Source organism: Varanus komodoensis, unplaced genomic scaffold (genome assembly GCF_004798865.1).
Source record: "Varanus komodoensis strain SLA01 unplaced genomic scaffold, ASM479886v1 scaffold14_1, whole genome shotgun sequence".
NCBI classification, from domain to species: Eukaryota; Metazoa; Chordata; class Lepidosauria; order Squamata; family Varanidae; genus Varanus; species Varanus komodoensis.
This window is the reverse complement of record NW_025335438.1, coordinates 20,550,775-20,569,270: the sequence shown is the minus strand read 5'-3', so window position 1 is coordinate 20,569,270 and position 18,496 is coordinate 20,550,775. Positions and strand designations below refer to the sequence as shown.

Here is an 18,496-nt window from a genome sequence, read left to right as displayed (position 1 = left end):
CTCAAGGCAGGGTCATGGAAGTCTCTAGTTGGTATCACAAATCCTATTAAGGTGAGTTGTTGATATTTTCCCAGCAGAATGGATTTGGAGACTTCCATTCTAGGGTGCAAGGAAGCCCTCAGATCCAGTGAAGGGAAAGTAAAAAGCCATCTCTGAGTAGAATTGGCAACCTGAAATGCAAAGGTGTGAGTGGAACTAGCACAAACATTGCATCTGAAGATCTATTGAGTGACCATCTGTTTAAATTACCTTTCCATTACTGGATCAGTGTGAAAAAAGCTTCAGAGTTTCAGTGGAGCAGATGAGAAAACATTCCACTCTCAACCATGACTCAGAAGAGTAGATTATGAAGTTTTCCCATCTTTACTGCCAAGCAACAGAGGAGAAGGAATCAGGGGACAAATATTATTTTCTCCAACTCAGCTGCTGCTGTTTTTACTTAGAGATTTACTGATCACTTTTGCAGTAGGCACTGTTCCAGATTTAGCAAAATCCAAGCAGCCCTGCCCTCCAATTCCTTTCCTCAAACTTTCTCTGGGCTCCATTTCCTGTTCCAGAGTGGCCTGCCCACCTAAGTACCAGGATGTTTTATCTCAAAAGTGGCAAGTCTAGTAAATAGTGAGCAGGCCCATTTTGAATTGCCCTTTTCTGATAAACCAGACTAGCCACAGTTAACCCACACATTTCCAGGGTTCTCAATAATTTTTGCTCCTATAGCTGAGGAAAAGTATCTTAAGACAAACAGGTGCAGAGGAAAAACTTTGAGGAATGGACTTCTCAGGCTATGTATTTTGCCAATGAAACCCCTATTTGCAAATCTGCAGTAGTCCCTATTAAATGGCAAAGATGTTTTAGTTATAGACTCCTAGCTGTGTAGTCACTGGATGCTGTATATTATGCTAGAGCCGGCTTGCAAAATGGGTAATCTCCCTTCCACCCCATTAACTATATATGGCAACCTAGTGTGGGTCAGTAAAACTATTGCTGCTAGTTATCTCAAACTGCAGAAACTGGAATACCTGATTGAGAATGTACAACAGTGAAAGTGTATGATCTTTGCATGTTCTGTGGATTTTTTTGCTCACTTCCACCTACTAACTACATGATACTTAGTTAAGTGAAATATGTTAGCCTTCCTTCTTGGTGCCTTCATATCAGGTTAAGTGACTGAACAATAAAATCATAGCACTAGGAGCAGAAATGATGACAGATAAAAGCAATCTTAAAATCAAAATTGTATCTGCTTGCAAGGAAACAGTCTGACAAAACAGAAACATCTTCAATAGCTGGTGGAAAGCAGCAAGAGTTGGAGCCAGCTAAACTTTATGGGATGAGCTATTCCACAACTTGGGTGCTGCTGCAAAGAAGGCACTCTCACTTATCACCACCAACTGTGCTTCTGCCATAGGTAGGATACAAAGAAGGGTCCCTTCACTAGATCTTCAGCATTGGGAAGGCTGGTATGGGAGGGGAGGTACCTTTAGGCTTCTTAGACCCAAGACATTTTGGTTTCCAATGCTTTGGAATCAATTTGACACCCAGTGCACGCATTGCAGAATACATTTAATATCCCATTGCAAGTGCTTGCTAACGTCCTTAGCACATTCTTGACCAGCTGATGCTTCCAGAGTTGACCTTTGTGTAGAGTGCACTGTAGTAATCCAGTCATGATGTAATTAAGTTTGGCTTCCTCAGGAATGCAAAGCAGGTTGCATACTAGCCTAGATTGGGGAAAGGCATTCCTGGCCATTGCCACCACCGAAGCATCTAGATGTAAAGAAGAATTTAACAGCATCCCTGAATTTCAAACCTGATTCTTAATAAAGACTAAGTTTCAATTCCAGAAGCTGTCTCTTTGTCTGGAATAGGATTCAGTGTATTAACCCTACTCCAGCCCACTGTTGTTTTCATACTGTAATTCAAACATCAGCAGCTTCCTTGATATTAGCTAAAAAAGAGAAATACGGGTATATGTAATCAGCATATTGAAATCCCAAGCCAATCTATTGTGACTGATGTTAAAACATTTCAATATGGTTCAAAGAGCATCCTTAAGTTCATGTGAAAGTTTGCATGAAGTTCATTTCCCCATCACCACAATACTTATTTGTCTGCATTTTAGGCCCAAACTGCACATTACCTTGAACACTTGACTGATGTGGGACACATCTGCATTCTGCATCTCTGCCCCACATTTCCCAGCAGTATTTCAGAACATGTGATCTGTTGCCTTCATCTCACTGAGCAATGATCTTATGCATTGCCAGCTGCAGGCTTTTTGAGGTCCTTTCAGCAAGACTCCTTCAGTGGGATCCCTCGCTCAGCAAGTCTGCCTTCTCATTTTCATAGTCAGCAGCTGCTATTGCTTCTCATACTTCTTCCCATCACTGCTGCTTGCTTGCTCATTCGCTCGATTGACAGGGAACCAATCAGCAAGTAGTCAGTTGCATTTATTGCTTCTTAGCATCACTGTTGTCTAGTCAGAGGCTAGGAAAGAAGCAGGTTGCAATGGGGAAGAAGAGCAACTCCAATGACCCCACTGCTTGCCTGTGAGCCTTCAACAGGTGCCCAACTATACCTACTGCTGATACTGGCTTAGGCATTATCCCAGCTGATACAGGCAAGAGCCAGTGAAATGGACCCTTAACAGAGACGCGCTGAGTATGAAGCTGATGTGGAAAACTTTAATGATACATTCAGAGAAAACCAAGATTGAAGAATTAAAGTATAGGAAAATGTCCCATGAGGGAAAGTTGAAGGATCTGGTTATTAACCTAAAGAAAAGAAGGGTAAAGAGGCAAGGGGTTAATAGTACTTTTCAAACCCCTGAAGGCTGTCCCACAGAGGAGAGCAAGTGCATGTTCTTTGCTGCCACAGAGGGGCTTAAGTTACAGAAGGGTACATTTTAGTTGAATATTAGGAGAAATGTATTAGTAGTAAAAGCATTTTTAGAATGCAACCCATTACTCGGTAGTAGGGGAAGGGAGGACTCTGCCTCACTGGAGGTCTTTGCTAGAAGCTGGACATGCATCTCTTGAAGTTGCTTTTGCTCTGTATTTCCTGCATCAGGCAGAGGGTTGGACTAGATGACTTTCTATGGTTACATTTATATCTCCCATTTTTCCTCTTGCAAGAAACCCAAGGAGGGTTTACAGTCCTTTCCATTTTATCCTCACAACAACCCTTTGAGGTAGGGTTAGCTAATAGTGTGTGACTGGACGCAAGTCACTCCGTGGGCTTTGTGGCCAGGTGACGACAAACCGAGAGCACCTTGAATCATTGTCCAAAATGTCGTCATTATGCTGATATGCTCCAGGGCTGAACTCTATGATTCTGTGTCATACCTGCTTCATCTTTAACCAAGCGACATTGAGAAGACACGTGGAATGGTGTCACACAAGCATAAAGTATTTTTTTAGCTGAGGCTAGAGAGTGGGTTTGAGAGTTCCCTAGATTTCAGAGGTAACCTGTGTGGCCTGCTGGGGCTGCTTTGAGAAAGTTGGATCTTGCAGCACAATGTCAGCCCCTTGTTCCCTCCCTCCCTCCCTCTTTATAGGCTCCTTTCCAGACATCTTAATACAAGGCGATTCACCTTTGCATTTCACAGAGCCAAGAAGAGCCAATGTATTTCTGTGTACACTGCTCAACTTTCATGTTTTGGAGAAGAAAAAAAAACCCAGTATATCTGTTTAAACCTCGGAATTTTGGGCTGTTTCAGCTACCCTCTCTCCCTGTGTAATTCATCCCTATTATTAGTGTGTGCTTGTGGCCCTAGAAATAAACAAGGAAGCTGATGTAGTTGCTTTCCATTAGGAGGATCCTGCTGTTCTGCACAACATGGGCATTTTCTGACAACTTGCACAACAGAGATATAACTGGAGATGGCAGTGCCTGAGTGGCTGGCCTTGTAAGTCACCCTTAACCACTCATGCCCTTTTTTCCAGACACAAGGGGCAGGCTCCCCTCGCTCATCTCCCAGTCACACGATCAGTCGGCCTATTCCTATGCCCATGCGATCTTCATCCGCCTGCTCGACTCCGGCCCACACACCTCAGGACTCTCTGACAGGTGTGGGAGGAGATGTGCAGGAAGCTTTTGCACAAGGTAAGTTATACAAACCATCCTGTTATCATGACATCATATTCCAGAGTTAGTCAGTAAATGCCCGATCAATGTAGCTCAGAATTGTGAGGTGGGATTGCTCAGCAGTTCCACAGCTGCTTCCCTCACCATACAAGTCTCTGTGTGCGTGTGCTTGCCATGTTATCTGCAAAGCGGCATTTGTCATTTAACAAAGTGATGAAAAGATTGTATTGAAGGCAAGAAGAATAACGAGTGGATGCTTGATGGAATGAAACAAATCTGAAAAATTATAATTGAGCCTTATTGCTCTGTAAGGAAAAACATAAGGGAAAGAGTTGATCTAAACATACTTTAACAAGTCAAGCTTTCTAAATGATCTGCAACAGACACAACATTCTTTATTAAACAAGTGTACAGAAAGAGCCATTGTATTCCTTGACCATTGCAATTACACTTCTTCATAATGTTCTGTTCTGAGCTATGTTTGTATGGTGATTCTTTCTCATGCCAACTGCTTGGCAGCTCAGAGTCCCAATAGCAAAGTAGTTCTTTAGTTAGGATCATTTGTTTCCCTGTACAATCTCTGTGCTGTCATCCACAAGTACTAGAAATTTCTCATGAGCTAGTTCCACTTGGATTGGTAAAAATGGGCTATGGCAGGAATTTTCTCCTATTTCCCATGAACTAGATACAGTTCATTCATTTTATATTTCCCTACAGCTGAGTCTTATCATCCATTCTTCTTCAGTTCCTCCTCCACAGTGTGTTCTTGGCTGCTCTATATTGTTCTAACCCACATGCATATTATTATTCTGGGTTAGTGGTACCCTCACTAAGGTTGAAATCTTACTGTTGCTGGGAGGGTTCTCCAGGGGCCAAAAGACACTGCAGACCTCCCTTTCCACCCATTTGCAAGTGGGCAAAGAGGTTCCTCACCAGAGGCCTCCCTTGTAGCAAAAGGGACTCTGCTGCCATCATTCCGCCAGTTTCAATGCTCTGGCAGTAGAGGGAACAGGCCTCAAATCCACTGGATCCAGAGCACTCCTTTTCCTCCCACACACACACCCTGATAAAGGTGAAAGCGCACTCAGCCTTGCAATTGGTATACTTCATTCCTCTCCCATGGGAGAGATTTTCTAAGAATAGGAATGGAGGCAGAACAGCAGTCCCAGCACCTTCTGCTCTGGTTAGTGAAATTCCCAGAACCCTACACTAAGAATTGTTCTGCCCTCCACAGCTTCTGCTTTCTGCTCTCTGCTCTCCAGCACAGCACAGCACTGAACTGTGGTTGCTGTGCAACACAGAAAAGCAGAAAGTAATCCATATAATAGCTACATTTAGGATTACTAAATGATCTCAGATGCATTTTTTAATTTGCCCTACTCCAATTTAATTACATCCTAGGGTCTTAATCTTGCATAGAGTAAGAAAAGCTCTAAACTTCACTGAAAATATTTAGTGCTTTGCTTCTCTTCTTTCTCAGGTACAAGAAGAAATTTAAGAAATGACCTGCTGGTAGCAGCAGATTCAATCACCAACACTATGTCTTCTCTGGTGAAAGAGCTAAACTCAGGTCTGATTGTTTACAGCACAATTAGGTTATAGTGATTCTAAAATAAAATAAAATAGCTGCAGCCTAAGAAAGGCACATCTGTATGGATGTTCCATAGAATAGTTTAAAAAAAGTTTCCTAGAACAGCCTTCCAGTGCAGAAGATCTGCCCCTGATTCCCTCCTTTAAGTGCCTTCTGTATTGTTATGCCATTACAAAAGAAGGCTTTCTCTGTGGTGGCCACCAAGCTTTAGGATGCCCTCCATAAGGAGGAATACATTACCTATTGAGGGCCCAGGGTAATGGAATGCAGCAAGAAATCATTCACCTCTTACAGTGTTCTGGGAACTCCTCTTTCCCCTTGTTTAATAGATAGTCCTTAGCAGGTGTCCCACACAAAGCAACAGCAACGAAAATCCTCCCTACATGAAATAAGACTGTATGACTTAGTGCTGCACAGGTAATACAATAAGCTGTTATGAAAAAGATCCAATGTCATGTGGGAGTTTGGGTAAAAATATTAAGGAGTCAGCCACTACTTCAGCTGTAGCTAGCTCACTTGATCTTCAGTCTGTGTCTGGGGAACTGTATAGCATAACCCCTGTGTAGCTTTGGGATTTCAGGTACACTAAAGTGGTCACACCTGGCATTCAACAATTGTTTGTTTGCAAAAGCCTACTAAATGGTAACTGGACAATTCAGGAGTGGAATAGTTAACTCTGTAGTTAAAACTGTGTATGAACAGGTTTATTTTTAGCAATGTGAGCAACTGTACTAGAAACAGGAGAAAATCATGCTAGTACTCATGCAACCATAGTACCATCATCACCTTTCTTCCCACAGAAGTTGGAAGTGAAACAGAGAGCAATGTGGATTCTGAATTTGGTCGAACTCATTTCGATGACCTTGTTCCATCACCAACTTCTGAAAAGGCTTTCCTTGCGCAGATCCATGCCCGGAAGCCAGGATACCTGCACAGTTCAGCTGCCACTGGGACCATGCGTAGTGATATGTGGGTACTCCCCCACACCGTCCTGCTCTCTCTCATTCTTTTTTTCTTTCTTGCTACATATTATATATTCCCTTTTGCCTTCAGTAAGACAAGCTAAGCAGTCGTGGTATGTACACGTAATATCAAATTGCTCTCTTAACCAAAGGTTCCCCCAAAAGGAGCACTAAGGGTTATTTTCAAATCCAATTTAAAAGATCTCACAGTGTTTTGTAAGATGAACTTGCAGTAATTATAGCTTGGAAATTCTGCATTGATGCCTTTTAAAAGTATTTATGGAAAATAAGTGAAAATGGAGTTTGCTTTCAGGGCAGAGCCCTTTTAGAGTAAGATGGATTTAGCAGCAGCAGCTTGCCATAACCAGAGGAAAAAGATTATGTCCAACAGATGCATTCTTATATCCTTCTGAAGAGAAAAAGATGGGCTGTTTTCTGCTGAAGATCAGGACACTGTTGTGATGTTAGGTGTGCATCTAAAGTTTGATCAGTAACTGGAATAGTGTCCAAAGCCTTTGTCAGGATCCAAAGAACCTCACATCATTCTAGTCCTATGTGTCAAAGGACACTTTGGGCTTATTGGTAGACATTTAAAAGATTCAGGGCAAGAATCTTTTAAAAGAACACAAAACAAAAAGTACTTAAAATCTGCATATGAATTTGATGTAGAATATCAGTACAAATGTGATTATAAAATTATCATATCTATATGTATAAATTTAGGAATCACTGCTGCATTTATTTAAACTTCACAGGAGGCAAAACCAGCCAATTAATTTCTCATCCAAATTATAGTAAATAAATAATTATTCAAATAATTTGCATCCTAAGCCAGATGTTTCAAACCATTTGAAAGCATGCTTTTCTGTGCTTAACTGCCATAGAAGGGAATATGTTGTAGGACCAGCCCAGGCATTGCTGCATGTAGCAAGGGGAGAGGTGACCCTTCCCTCTCCGGCTGCAGTCTCCCTTTAAAGGGGACACCATGCATGGCATTTAAGTGGAGGGGGGAAAGCTATCTGTTGGCACCAATGGACATGCAGGACTCTGTGGAACAGAACTGGACCGATGAGAAATGGATGTGGGGCTGGGACACCATGGGCCCAGGTAATAGCTCTGACTTTTTGTTTCTCAATAACCATTCACTCTCCTCTGCACACCACACAACAAAACTGCTTTTGAAACTTTCAGAGGTAGTTTATCGTGGCACACTGTGGTGGTTTGTTGTTCAGTGTAAAAAAATTGCCCCAGCTATGGCCAGGTTGTTGGACATGCCTAAAACAGCTCTTTGGATCCTGATTTTTATATGGCAATATTAGTGCCCCAAAGGCTCAAGGGATGGCTCAGTTGATTTATTCCTTTAATCCCTACAGTCCAGTGTTTCACCATCTGCTAACATCTACTGGCACATACTGCAGACAGCAACCAATTCAAGCAGCATGGTTACACTGCTAACTTTCTGCCTCCACTGAGTGTGTTTTAGGTAAACTAGTATTTGCCTTTGCTCAATACAGTGCCTGTGTTTTCAGCTGAGTATTCCAAAGCCAAAACAACAAGCAAGGACATAGTGCTGAATTGACACTGAGGGCTTATCTATATATTCGGCTAAGAGAACAATCCTGTGGTTCCCGGATAGTATCCCAGATACCCCAGGATTTTTGAATTCCTCTTTCCCAAACTGTAAAAACTGCTACAGCATCACAACTGGCACTCTAAGACCCAAGTCCCTCCTTGTAGCCACTGCAGAAACAACCATGCCAGCTGCTTTCTGAGGTCTGCAGCCTTGAAGGACCTCATAAGGGACAAGAAGGCATTCTAGTGGATGGGACAGGGAGACAAGAAACCATATCTTCAACCCCAGAAACCCTGCTGCCAGCATAGCTCTTCTAGACATGCTTAGAAACCCATCTAATGGAGAAAACAAGGAACAGAGAGTGGTTACCTCTTGCTTCTCCTGCTCTGCTAGGGCAAAGGGTTTTAACTAGCCTCAGAGTTCAGAGGTTTTCATCAAGTGGGGCCACAGTCTAGAGGACTGCACCCATAATTGCTTCTTCCTTCCTGGATGTTACATTTTCAATCTTCCTATGATTAAAAAAAATCTTCCTACTAGTAGAAATATAGCATATCAGGAAAAGGATAGGCAAGAACCTGTCTTCACAATGGGCTAGTACATGCAGGGAATTCTTTTTTTTTTTTTTTTTTTGGGGGGGGGGGGGCGTTGTTTGTCATCATTTATGAATACAAACCCAGCTTACAGTCTGATATGGTGATGTTGAGGGAGAACTCTTCCATTAGGTATCACTAACTAGGTACTTAGGCTTTGATAGCTGGTAATTATCTCAAAAAATACTGCAAGTGAGAATTTCCTCTCCATGTGAGTAATCAAAGCCATTTGAAAGATGGCGTATATGAGGGAAGGTACAAATAAATAAACTCTTGGTTTTGAAGGAATGTATGTGTAGTTAAAAGAAAAAGCACAAATCAGTCTTCATGTTTCAAAATTCATGAGGATAGCATAAGCAGCTTAGAGAATTTTAGCATTTGTTTTTATTTTAGGAAGCTATTTATTAATGATTGCCTTTAGGGTAACAGAAGATGGAGACCCTTACGTTAGAGCAGATGATGAGAATTATGAAAATGATTCTGTCCGCCAGCTAGAGAATGAGCTCAAGATGGAGGAGTATTTGAAACAAAAGCTGAAGGACGAAGCTTATCAGGTAAAAATGAAATAAGATTTCCACAAAATCATCTAGGTTAAATTAGAACCAAGGCATTACCATGTGCTAGATTTTATTTCTGGTGGCTCAGAACTGTATTCTTTATATAGTGAAGAGGCTTCAGATTCCAAATAATTCAGAAATGCACTCATCATTTTTGTCTCTGAGTAATCAGGAAGTACTTTGTGTACTGAAAAGATTAAGTCTGACATTAACTTTCACAAGCTGTTAGCTGATGCATCACAAATGTGAGTAACATTCTGTCAACAAGGTGCCTTGTCAACATTGTCACTGAATTACAATATGAATAGGGATTGGCTCACACTTGAATGTTTGTCACTACAAAAATAAAGTAATGATTTGGATGTGGGAATGATTTCACCTTCAAAGGTGCAACTTTCTTATGGCCTGATATCATCTCAATGGAGCAAAGTGTATTTCAAAAGCCAAGTGAATCAAAATCAAAAACAAAATCAAAAATACAATCAAAAACACAAAACCAAAGATACTCAATCCAGTCCTATGGCCACCTAGATGGTTAGTTGGAATCCTTTGCTCAATAAACATAACCCTAACTGTGACAATGGTATAAATGTGCATGAAAGACACCAGTCACTGTGTGACGATGGCACAAATTTCTCAGTAGCATCTACCAAGCCACACCTGAAGGTTCTGCTAGGAAGTGCCCACAGTGCTTTCAGGAGTCCAGAGATTAGCAACCATGCCTGCCCTAAATCCTGCCATAAGAGAATGTGCTCTCATCCAACCAGCATAAGTCAAGGACAAGACTGCACTGTAAGGGTGCATTCTGTGGCAGAGTTCCCTGAAATAAAGCCCTGTTAACAATAGTGCAATTTAATACTCATTCATGTTGTCAGGCACATAACACTCATTGGAAATAAAGGGGAAATTATTAGGTTATACCTCATATAAATTTATTAGTAGATTTAGGGTACTTTGGTTGAAGCTTTTAGCAATATGAGAATGCACTTTCTGTTTCACTGTATGTAAAAGATGCTCCTTGAACAGGGCAGATTTACTAAGGCCATGAGGATGATGCAATTAATCATCATTTTGATCTAGGTACACTTTCCTAAAAATGATGCTGTAGCTGAAGTACTGATTGGCTAGAACCTATCCAATATTTATTTATTCAACTGCATTTCTGTGCCTCCCAATAGCCAAAGCTCTCTGGGCAATTCACAACAGTTAATAGGTCTTGAATAAAATGTGCCTATCAAAGACATCACATTTCTTTAATGCTACAAATAGCAATGCACTGAGATCTAGGAACAAGAATTAGAAGAGAGTCTTCCTTTCTTAGCTGCTCTAGCTCTGAAGCTTGTAGCAAATAACATTTGTATTCTGAAGATCAAATCTAATGCTTACCCTCTCCTGCTCCTATTGCAGTAGCAGCCATCTTACAGGTTATTCTTGCATGGAAGTATCTTTGTTTACTATGATTGCATGCCAATACACCTCTCTTGTGCATCCTCGTCTGTGGAATGCTACACTGGTCCGGCTGCTCACATCTTCAGTTTTTACTTTCTTTTTTTATTCACAGGTCAGCTTGCAAGGATGAGTAACTCTCCTTGTATCACTTCCCCTCAAAGTAAGTATTGTATTAGTCTAAGACTCTTATTGGCAGCTAGTTTTACCAGCAGACCGCACTGAATGGGTGCATGTGTGAAGGGAGAGAACAGGCAAACGCAAGATCCAAAGTGAATGTAGCAAATCCATACATCTTGCATCACTTTCTCCTCCCCTTCAGGTTGCCTGAGACTGAACAACTCTACCAGAGTGCATAACTGAAAGGAAGGGACCTTCTATTGCTAGCACATTTTGTTAGTATCTCAGTGTGCCCTCTTGCTTTTGCTGGGGAACGCAAGTGGCGCAGCATACAGAGGCTTGAGTGAGATGAGCTTGTGTACTTCAGTTTCTCCAAACTGAAAGTATTCCTCTTCTTACTCATGCGTATGATTCCAACTGTTATTTCATATTTTAAAAAAATCCAAATGGGAGATAGCAGAGAGGAGTTTTGCAGTTGTAGAATCTATGGTGCATCTCAAACACCAGAATGAGCCAAGAGATGCTGACCTGTAGTCTAGTAGAAAAGTTTGAGCTAAACTTTGGCCCTTTATAATACCCTTTAAAATGTACATGCCACATTGTAATTTTCTGCATATGTTAAGTACTCCACTCGTGCAGTCACTCACATTTTCATTTTCCTGTCTCTCTGCTGAAATTGCTTTTTATTTCTGTGTAGATCACATTTTAAAAGCAGTTATAAGTTGCAGTTTGTTCAATTCAGAGTTAAGTAATAGGAGTAAAATGCACACAGCAACCTTATTACAGTCTTTTTAAGCTGTAGTGAAATTGCAGTAGTGCAGTAGTGTTGTGTCAGTAACATTTCCTGCCTTAAGGAACTGAACTTTCATTATATATGTAAGAAAGAGTGATTGAGCAACTAAGATGTTTGGTTATGCTAGGGAATATTGTACACAATGAACCTTCACACCAAGTTTGTTCAGCTGCAATTGGACTTACCTGTTAGATATGAGAAATCAAAACGCATGGTGCCAATGAAATCCTTGTGGTGGTTTTACACAACTAACCAAAACATTGGTTTCTGTAGGAACTATAATGCTTTAACCTATTTCCAGAAAGATATACATTTCAAGATGTCATTGCAGTGTTCCATATTGTAAATCTCTTGTGGTTCTACTTTAAATGTTCAGAAAGAACTTGTTCATACTGAGCGGCACTAAGAAAGTAACTCATAAGGAGTGAAATGCTAAGTGACTTGTCTTTAACATACAATTGTAGCCTCAAAATACTGATGTACACTTAGCATACATTTTATATTTGTTCAACATAACACTCTTAAGAGGAATTATATGGAAACCTGCGCAAAATAATTGTACTTACACAAGTTTATACATCTGTTCCTTGGATGCAAGCTAAATGGCATGTACTCTGATTTGTTAAAAAGAACTATCATGAATTATATGCCAGGCACAGCTTGCTGTACTTTAGAAAACAATATCTTCTAAGCAGCATTACAAGATCTTTACCAGCCATGTTCTTTTTTTAGTACCTGTTTTGTTTTATACAACTCATATGCTGAAAACTATGAAGCACTATTTAAGGCATTAACCACCAAAGAGATACAGATGGCAATTGCTTGTGCTAGATCTTCTTGTTTTAAGATAGCAAGCAGTTTTGAAATGTAATACAGGAGGCAACTTTAATATTGAATGCTAGATTTTAACATTCTGAATCTTTAAAATAAAAAGCACCAGTGTATTCTTCAATACCAGAATAGGTTTATTCCAAAAGCTTTGTTAAAGACCAGTGGCCCCAGACAAATGCAACTTGCAAAGGCCTTCCCAGTACATAGCTGATGCAGAGACACATTTCGATGGCCATCACAATTACCTACACCACATCTAGGTTCATCTATGTATATTTCAAAGCTCAGACTGCAAGAGAGGGGCTAATTACATGCTAGGCTAAAGCTACAAAAGGCAGATAAAAGAATTCCCTGCTTGCAGGGCCAGGTGAAATGAAAAAGAAGCATTGGTCTCTTCAACTTGAGAATGAATGGGGTTGTTGGATAGCCTCTAATTTCAGGCCTATACATATTCCAAATAAGTTATCTCCACTAATTCATTTGTCTCTGATCCTGATCTATTATTTCAATATTGTGGATGATTCTTCCCCTACTCTCTAAGATGTGTAGAAAACGCACAGCCCCTGACCGAATAATTCAATGTGTGTATGGGAGCTCAGATCACACAATCACACAACATCCACATTCATTTAAATGGAGGTACCAGGACCACATGTGCAAAGAGCTATTCTTCTAGAGCTGTCCTGTCCACTCAAATGAACAGAGAAGCAGTTTGTCCCTGAGAAAGCTGCTTGAGTGGGTGGTTGTTGAGCTACTCCAGGGATTCTTCAGTGATACTGATTGTGTAGATTCATTTCATTTGGTATGCCTTGGATTTGTCATGGGATCAGATTTATGACCTATGCTTGAAGAAGGCAGCCATAGGTGTTTCCTATTAATTCCTATAGGGCTCTCAAGGCTGTCAAAGCCAGCAGTCATGGTATCCTTCTAAACAGCTTTCTGAGGTGAGAACCAGGAACATTCCACTTCCATGGTTTCACTTCTACCTGGACAGGCATTTCCAGGTGTCACTGGGGTGTGTAGGTCTGCCTCAAGGCAGTTGTGCTGGGGTATGCTGCAGAGCTCTATTTGCCCCTGAGCTGGTCAATACCTGCATGGAACCACCAAATGGAATCCTCCAGGGCGGTGGGATTACTCTGGACTTGATGAAAGCCACTAAATTGGAGCTTGAGCAAAACAAGATGTGAGTAGTTTGCCCAACCTGGGAGGGTGGTAGAGCTCTAGAAAGGGATGACCTACCTCAGAAGGCTGAGGTTCACAGGTAATGCTATCATATCCAGCCTAGAGGCCCAAGGGTCTTCCCTTGGCATGAAACAGTTTTCACCATTATACATAACAGAGGTGTACAAAATTATGCATGGTGTAAAAAAAGTTTGTAGGGAGGCATCTAGTATCCCACTTTCATAATACTAGAACCTGAGATTATCCTATGAAGCTGATTGCTGGGAGCCTCAGGACAGATAAAACGAAGTACTTCTTCATGCAGTATAAAGCATGGAATTCATTGGTACAAGATGTAATGAGGACCATCAACATGGCTGGCTTTAAAAGTGAATTGGGCAAATTTCTGGAGCTTAAGAATAGCAATGGTTACTAGTCCTGATGACTATATGCTGCCTCCAGTTTCAGAAACAGTATGGCTGTGTACTAGTTGCTTTGGGAACATGGACTGAAGGGTGCTTTTGCACTCATGTCATGGGTAGCTGGTTGGCCTCTAGGCAAAAAGAATGGTGGACTAGATGGACCTTAGTCTGATTCAGCAGAGCTCTTCTTGTGTCCTTACCAGCTTAATCTGGTACACTATGCAGCCCTCCCAGAACAAAGAAAGTCTAGCCACAGCTATTCAGGCTCTAAGGAACATTCCCGTTTTGCCAGACACAAACAGCAGCATAGGAAATATCGAAAACGAGCAGCAAGTAATGTGCACACTGTGGTATGCACGAAGGGCTCTGAACTAAGGAAGCACTGTCAATCTGATACCATTTTTGTTTTCCCACCAATAGGCATCATGCAGTGGCTTCCATCAGATTTCTGTAAAATATTTCTTGACAGGAAAGCTGCAGTCAAATGGACAACGAAAGTGATGTAAGAACTGAGGAGGAGTAGAACTGCACTCAGACTGATGATAGAGATAGCCTGGCTGCAGGCTTCATAGAAGAAATGAAACAACCCCATGTGCAGCATCTCTGACATAAGATAACCAACTAGATCTGAAGACTGTAGCACAGTACTTTTGTTCTACAAGTTGTAGTTTGTAGGTGTTTGTTTTGAAGAAGAAGAAAAAAGATTTTTATTTAAAGCTAACTTGTAACAGCTACATCTTATATAACATGGCTCATCACTGGTGAAGAACACAGGCTGAAAAATACTGCTGCTACAATTAACAGCAGTACTAATAAAACACAAGCCCTGGGCACATAATGTTCAACCTGTTCAGTTTACAAAGACAATATTAATACTGTTTATATTAGGAGTTTGATTTCTGAATAGTTTGAGATTTTAGAACTCTTTCCTACACGCTGTACATTGTTTTTCCACAGTGGAAATTTTAAAAGCTACAATGATGCATTTAACACTGAATGAATATACTCCTGAGTGTACATATTTATAGCCCAAAAGCTAAATATTAGACTATGGTTGCAATTCTGAACCCAGTTGCTTGTGCTGAAATGTCTTTGGATATTAGTGGGACTTAAGTGCACACAACCAGATACAGGACTGCAGCCTTAGATTGCAATTTGTTCTACAGTCTTTCTGCAAAAAACAAAACAAAACAAAACAGACTTGTACAAAATGCACTAAAAGTATCTCTATGACTTAGGGCTACTACATAACTTAGGAATGTTTTCTTTCAAAGTAATCTAACAAATCAGCCATAGAAGTTAGTGTAAATATTTTCTTTCCAAATAGATAACATATACAAAAGGCAACATTCAAATAATATAGAATCTAGTTTTTAAAATCAGCACAGATCTTCTTAAAACTGTGAACTATGTTATAAAGCTGTTTATAAACCACAGGTGCCATAAAAACCCTGAACTAATGTTATGTATAATCTTTCATAGTATTATTTTATTGATGTTTTAGAACTTTAGTAAGCATGTGTTCTTTCACACTTCTTCACTCTTCATATCCTGTTTGTTGAGGCCTTCAGCTTTAAATGTACAGGCTTTAAAAGTGCGCTTGCAACTATTTTCTTTTATTTCTGAATGTGCATTGCCTTAGCCAGCCACCAGATGTTCTGCATGCATTCTTTGAAATGTGTTGTGAGACTTTTTTCAGGGCTGAATGGGGATATTAGCTATCTATGAAAAGCACAGGGGGGAGGAGTGTCCTAAAAAGATGTATAATTGCAGTGATAGCCCTTGAATTAATTCTTACCATCCAATTTTGAATACAACACTGAGAAAATAGATCATGGGCCTCTGCTTCCATCAGGATTATAAAAAGGGGGAGAATGTTGCAATGATTTTCTCAGCTTTTGCTATGCAGTGAATTAGCTAGTGACAGCTAACATCAGTGATATTTAAATAGGAAGAAAATGGTATGCAGTCTAGAAATTGCCAGAGTTCCATTAAGGTTTTTTTAGTACATGGTACAACAATGCTACAATCAGGCATCAGTTTTGTTAATCCAGAGTTTTATAGAAAAAATACACTGCTATTAAAATGGTTTTGCCTAAAGGACTTGCATACAGTTTGTCCAAGTTAGAAGTTTAATTTACCTGTTGATTCTATAAAGGGATAAGAACTAGATAACAATTTTAAGATTAAATGGTTACTACTAGTCTTCACATTTGCACAAAATCATTGCTACCACTGACCATCTTCCTCCTTGTGTCTATAGGTAATCAAATCACAAAATTCAGGCAACAGCAAAAAGTAAAATATGTTTACATAGATACATTCCCCAATCCTACATTTGCAATAACTAATCATTACTCCTGTAATATCTACCAATCTGATATGGTGGGTACTATATATAACCTTTGACAGCTTACCTCTCCTATACCCTTTTCTCAGGAACTGGTTAGCCTCTACTAGTGCCTAGCACTAATCAAGTTAAAACTACAAGTAAATTGGCAAATCTTGCTTACACCTCAGGACTCCAACCAGGTATTTCCTGAAAAAAGAGGCAAAATGGACTAGAACATAGCTATATCTGAATGATTCAAATTCAGCCAGTTGGAGTGATAACCTTGTTGCTTTAACACAAACTTTCTTTATGCACCAACATTACATGTGAGATCCATGCATGGATTTAACCATAGCAAGATCTGTATAGCATTATTATTGTCTACACAAACCTAGCACCATTCTCTCAGCACTGGTTTCAGCACAGAATCCCCAAGCAGAGCTCTAGGTGGCCTCTGTACTCTGGAACTCAAAGATGAAGCACTTTTTTATTTGCCTCTCCAAAACCAAAATCTAGTTTTACTATATTACCCAGCTGTTAAGCTGGCAATGGCTCAGCAACAGCAATGCTTTCCCCTGATTTCCCTCCAACATGTGGCGGAAAAGTTGGAGAGTGCCGCTCTTCCAACACATTCAATCTCCAGAACTGCCAGACATTCATGTACAAGCATAACAGTTGAATTAAAGTACACATGTGTAAAATGTCACAGATTTTGATCCAGGTCTCATGGTCAATCCCCAGGTTTTATTTGGGATGTCAAAAATGCTGCTGAGGCATTGGAGAGTTGCAGTTTATGTGTGCACCCTATTCAAACAAGCACGGATGTGGATGTCTGGTGGGACAGGTATGTCTAGGGGGGTGGCACAGAAATGTGTGATCTCCCATACAGGGAGACACATGTAAGAATGGTTAGGTAAAGCTTGTGTCTGAACTGGACCTAAGTTTTAGCCCACTCAGTCCATGTCTGTTTTTGTTAACCTTGGTTTGGATTGTGAACTTTAAAGTTACAGAAATGGTTGAACTGGCCTTTTATGTATGGCCAAACACTGCAACCAAAAATTCATTGTCGATTGTCAGTGGAAAGGTAGTTAGAAGGAAGGAATCAGAATGTGAAGATGAATAGGATTCTTGAATGTTGAAACAAAAGATGGAGGATAGAGACTCTGTAAGTAGTAATGTTAATTAAAAACCGCATTAAAAGGTGTGTGGCCTTTGTTGTGATAATATGTATTTTCTTATATGCATGAGACAAAAATGTTGCATCATTATTTAGCACAGATGTCTGCCTTTACTCATTTTCTCAAATTCTTATAAGTTTTTTTTAATTGCTGTAGATATATATATAGTAAATACTGCAACTTCAGGTTGCAACAGTTAGGTTGGTTCAAATCAGTGCAAGTTGCCTTGGATGGCAAGCACTCCACTGTGTCCTGAGAAGAGAGGGCATTTTTACTTGCGAACCAAAAATGTATGAAGAGTTACATCTTGAGGTTACTAACTGTCTGATGTTTTTAACTGCTGTTATTTCTCACCAGTCCAGACAGACACACATTACAAATTTTACATTATTCATCGGTATTGTAAACAAATATTATTGTATGGGGGTTTTTTGTATTGCTGTTAAGTATCGTTTTGTGTGTGTATGTGTGTTCAAACCTACTGGGGACATGTTATATTTTGAAGTGATTAAACTATTTAATTGTGTGTCTATATTTTGGAATGGAATTATTTCTTCATTAAAAAAAGAATTTTTAAAAGTAATTTACCAAGCCTCATTTTCTGTTGTTTATTCTGGTTTAGGATAATTCAAATTATCAGATTAGGATAATTCTTCTTCAAGATTATGTAGATAACTTTGCATATTTCTAAAAGCATCTCTAGCCAACTTTTCTTATTTATCTATAAATGCCAAGGCAGATAACATTCAAAAATTTTAAATGACAAAAAAACACATCAAAGCCAGACAAGATGAGATTTCCAGCATCGACACAGCCAAATATAACAACATTCCTGTTGCATCAGAACAAAAATT

General features: G+C 40.0%; 1 protein-coding gene across 24 annotated transcripts in view; it reads left to right on the top strand.

Annotated features, from left to right (window-relative positions):
* The window catches only part of DTNA (dystrobrevin alpha), a 243,459-nt gene extending 225,234 nt beyond the window's left edge, over nt 1-18,225 (top strand). For 20 of the 24 annotated variants that reach the window (XM_044424046.1, XM_044424045.1, XM_044424044.1 and 17 more), the window contains 6 exons: nt 3,945-4,104; nt 5,567-5,656; nt 6,478-6,646; nt 9,224-9,356; nt 10,921-10,968; nt 14,553-18,225. In XM_044424046.1, coding sequence (XP_044279981.1) covers nt 3,945-4,104; nt 5,567-5,656; nt 6,478-6,646; nt 9,224-9,356; nt 10,921-10,938 — 570 coding nt within the window. In that variant the 3' untranslated portion in view covers nt 10,939-10,968; nt 14,553-18,225. Of the gene's footprint in view, nt 1-1,251; nt 1,409-3,944; nt 4,105-5,566; nt 5,657-6,477; nt 6,647-9,223; nt 9,357-10,920; nt 10,969-14,552 lie in introns of those variants that run through there. The other 4 variants (XM_044424033.1, XR_006414079.1, XM_044424052.1 and 1 more) reach the window with 4 other exon arrangements.
* The last annotated feature ends 271 nt before the right edge of the window (nt 18,226-18,496 follow it).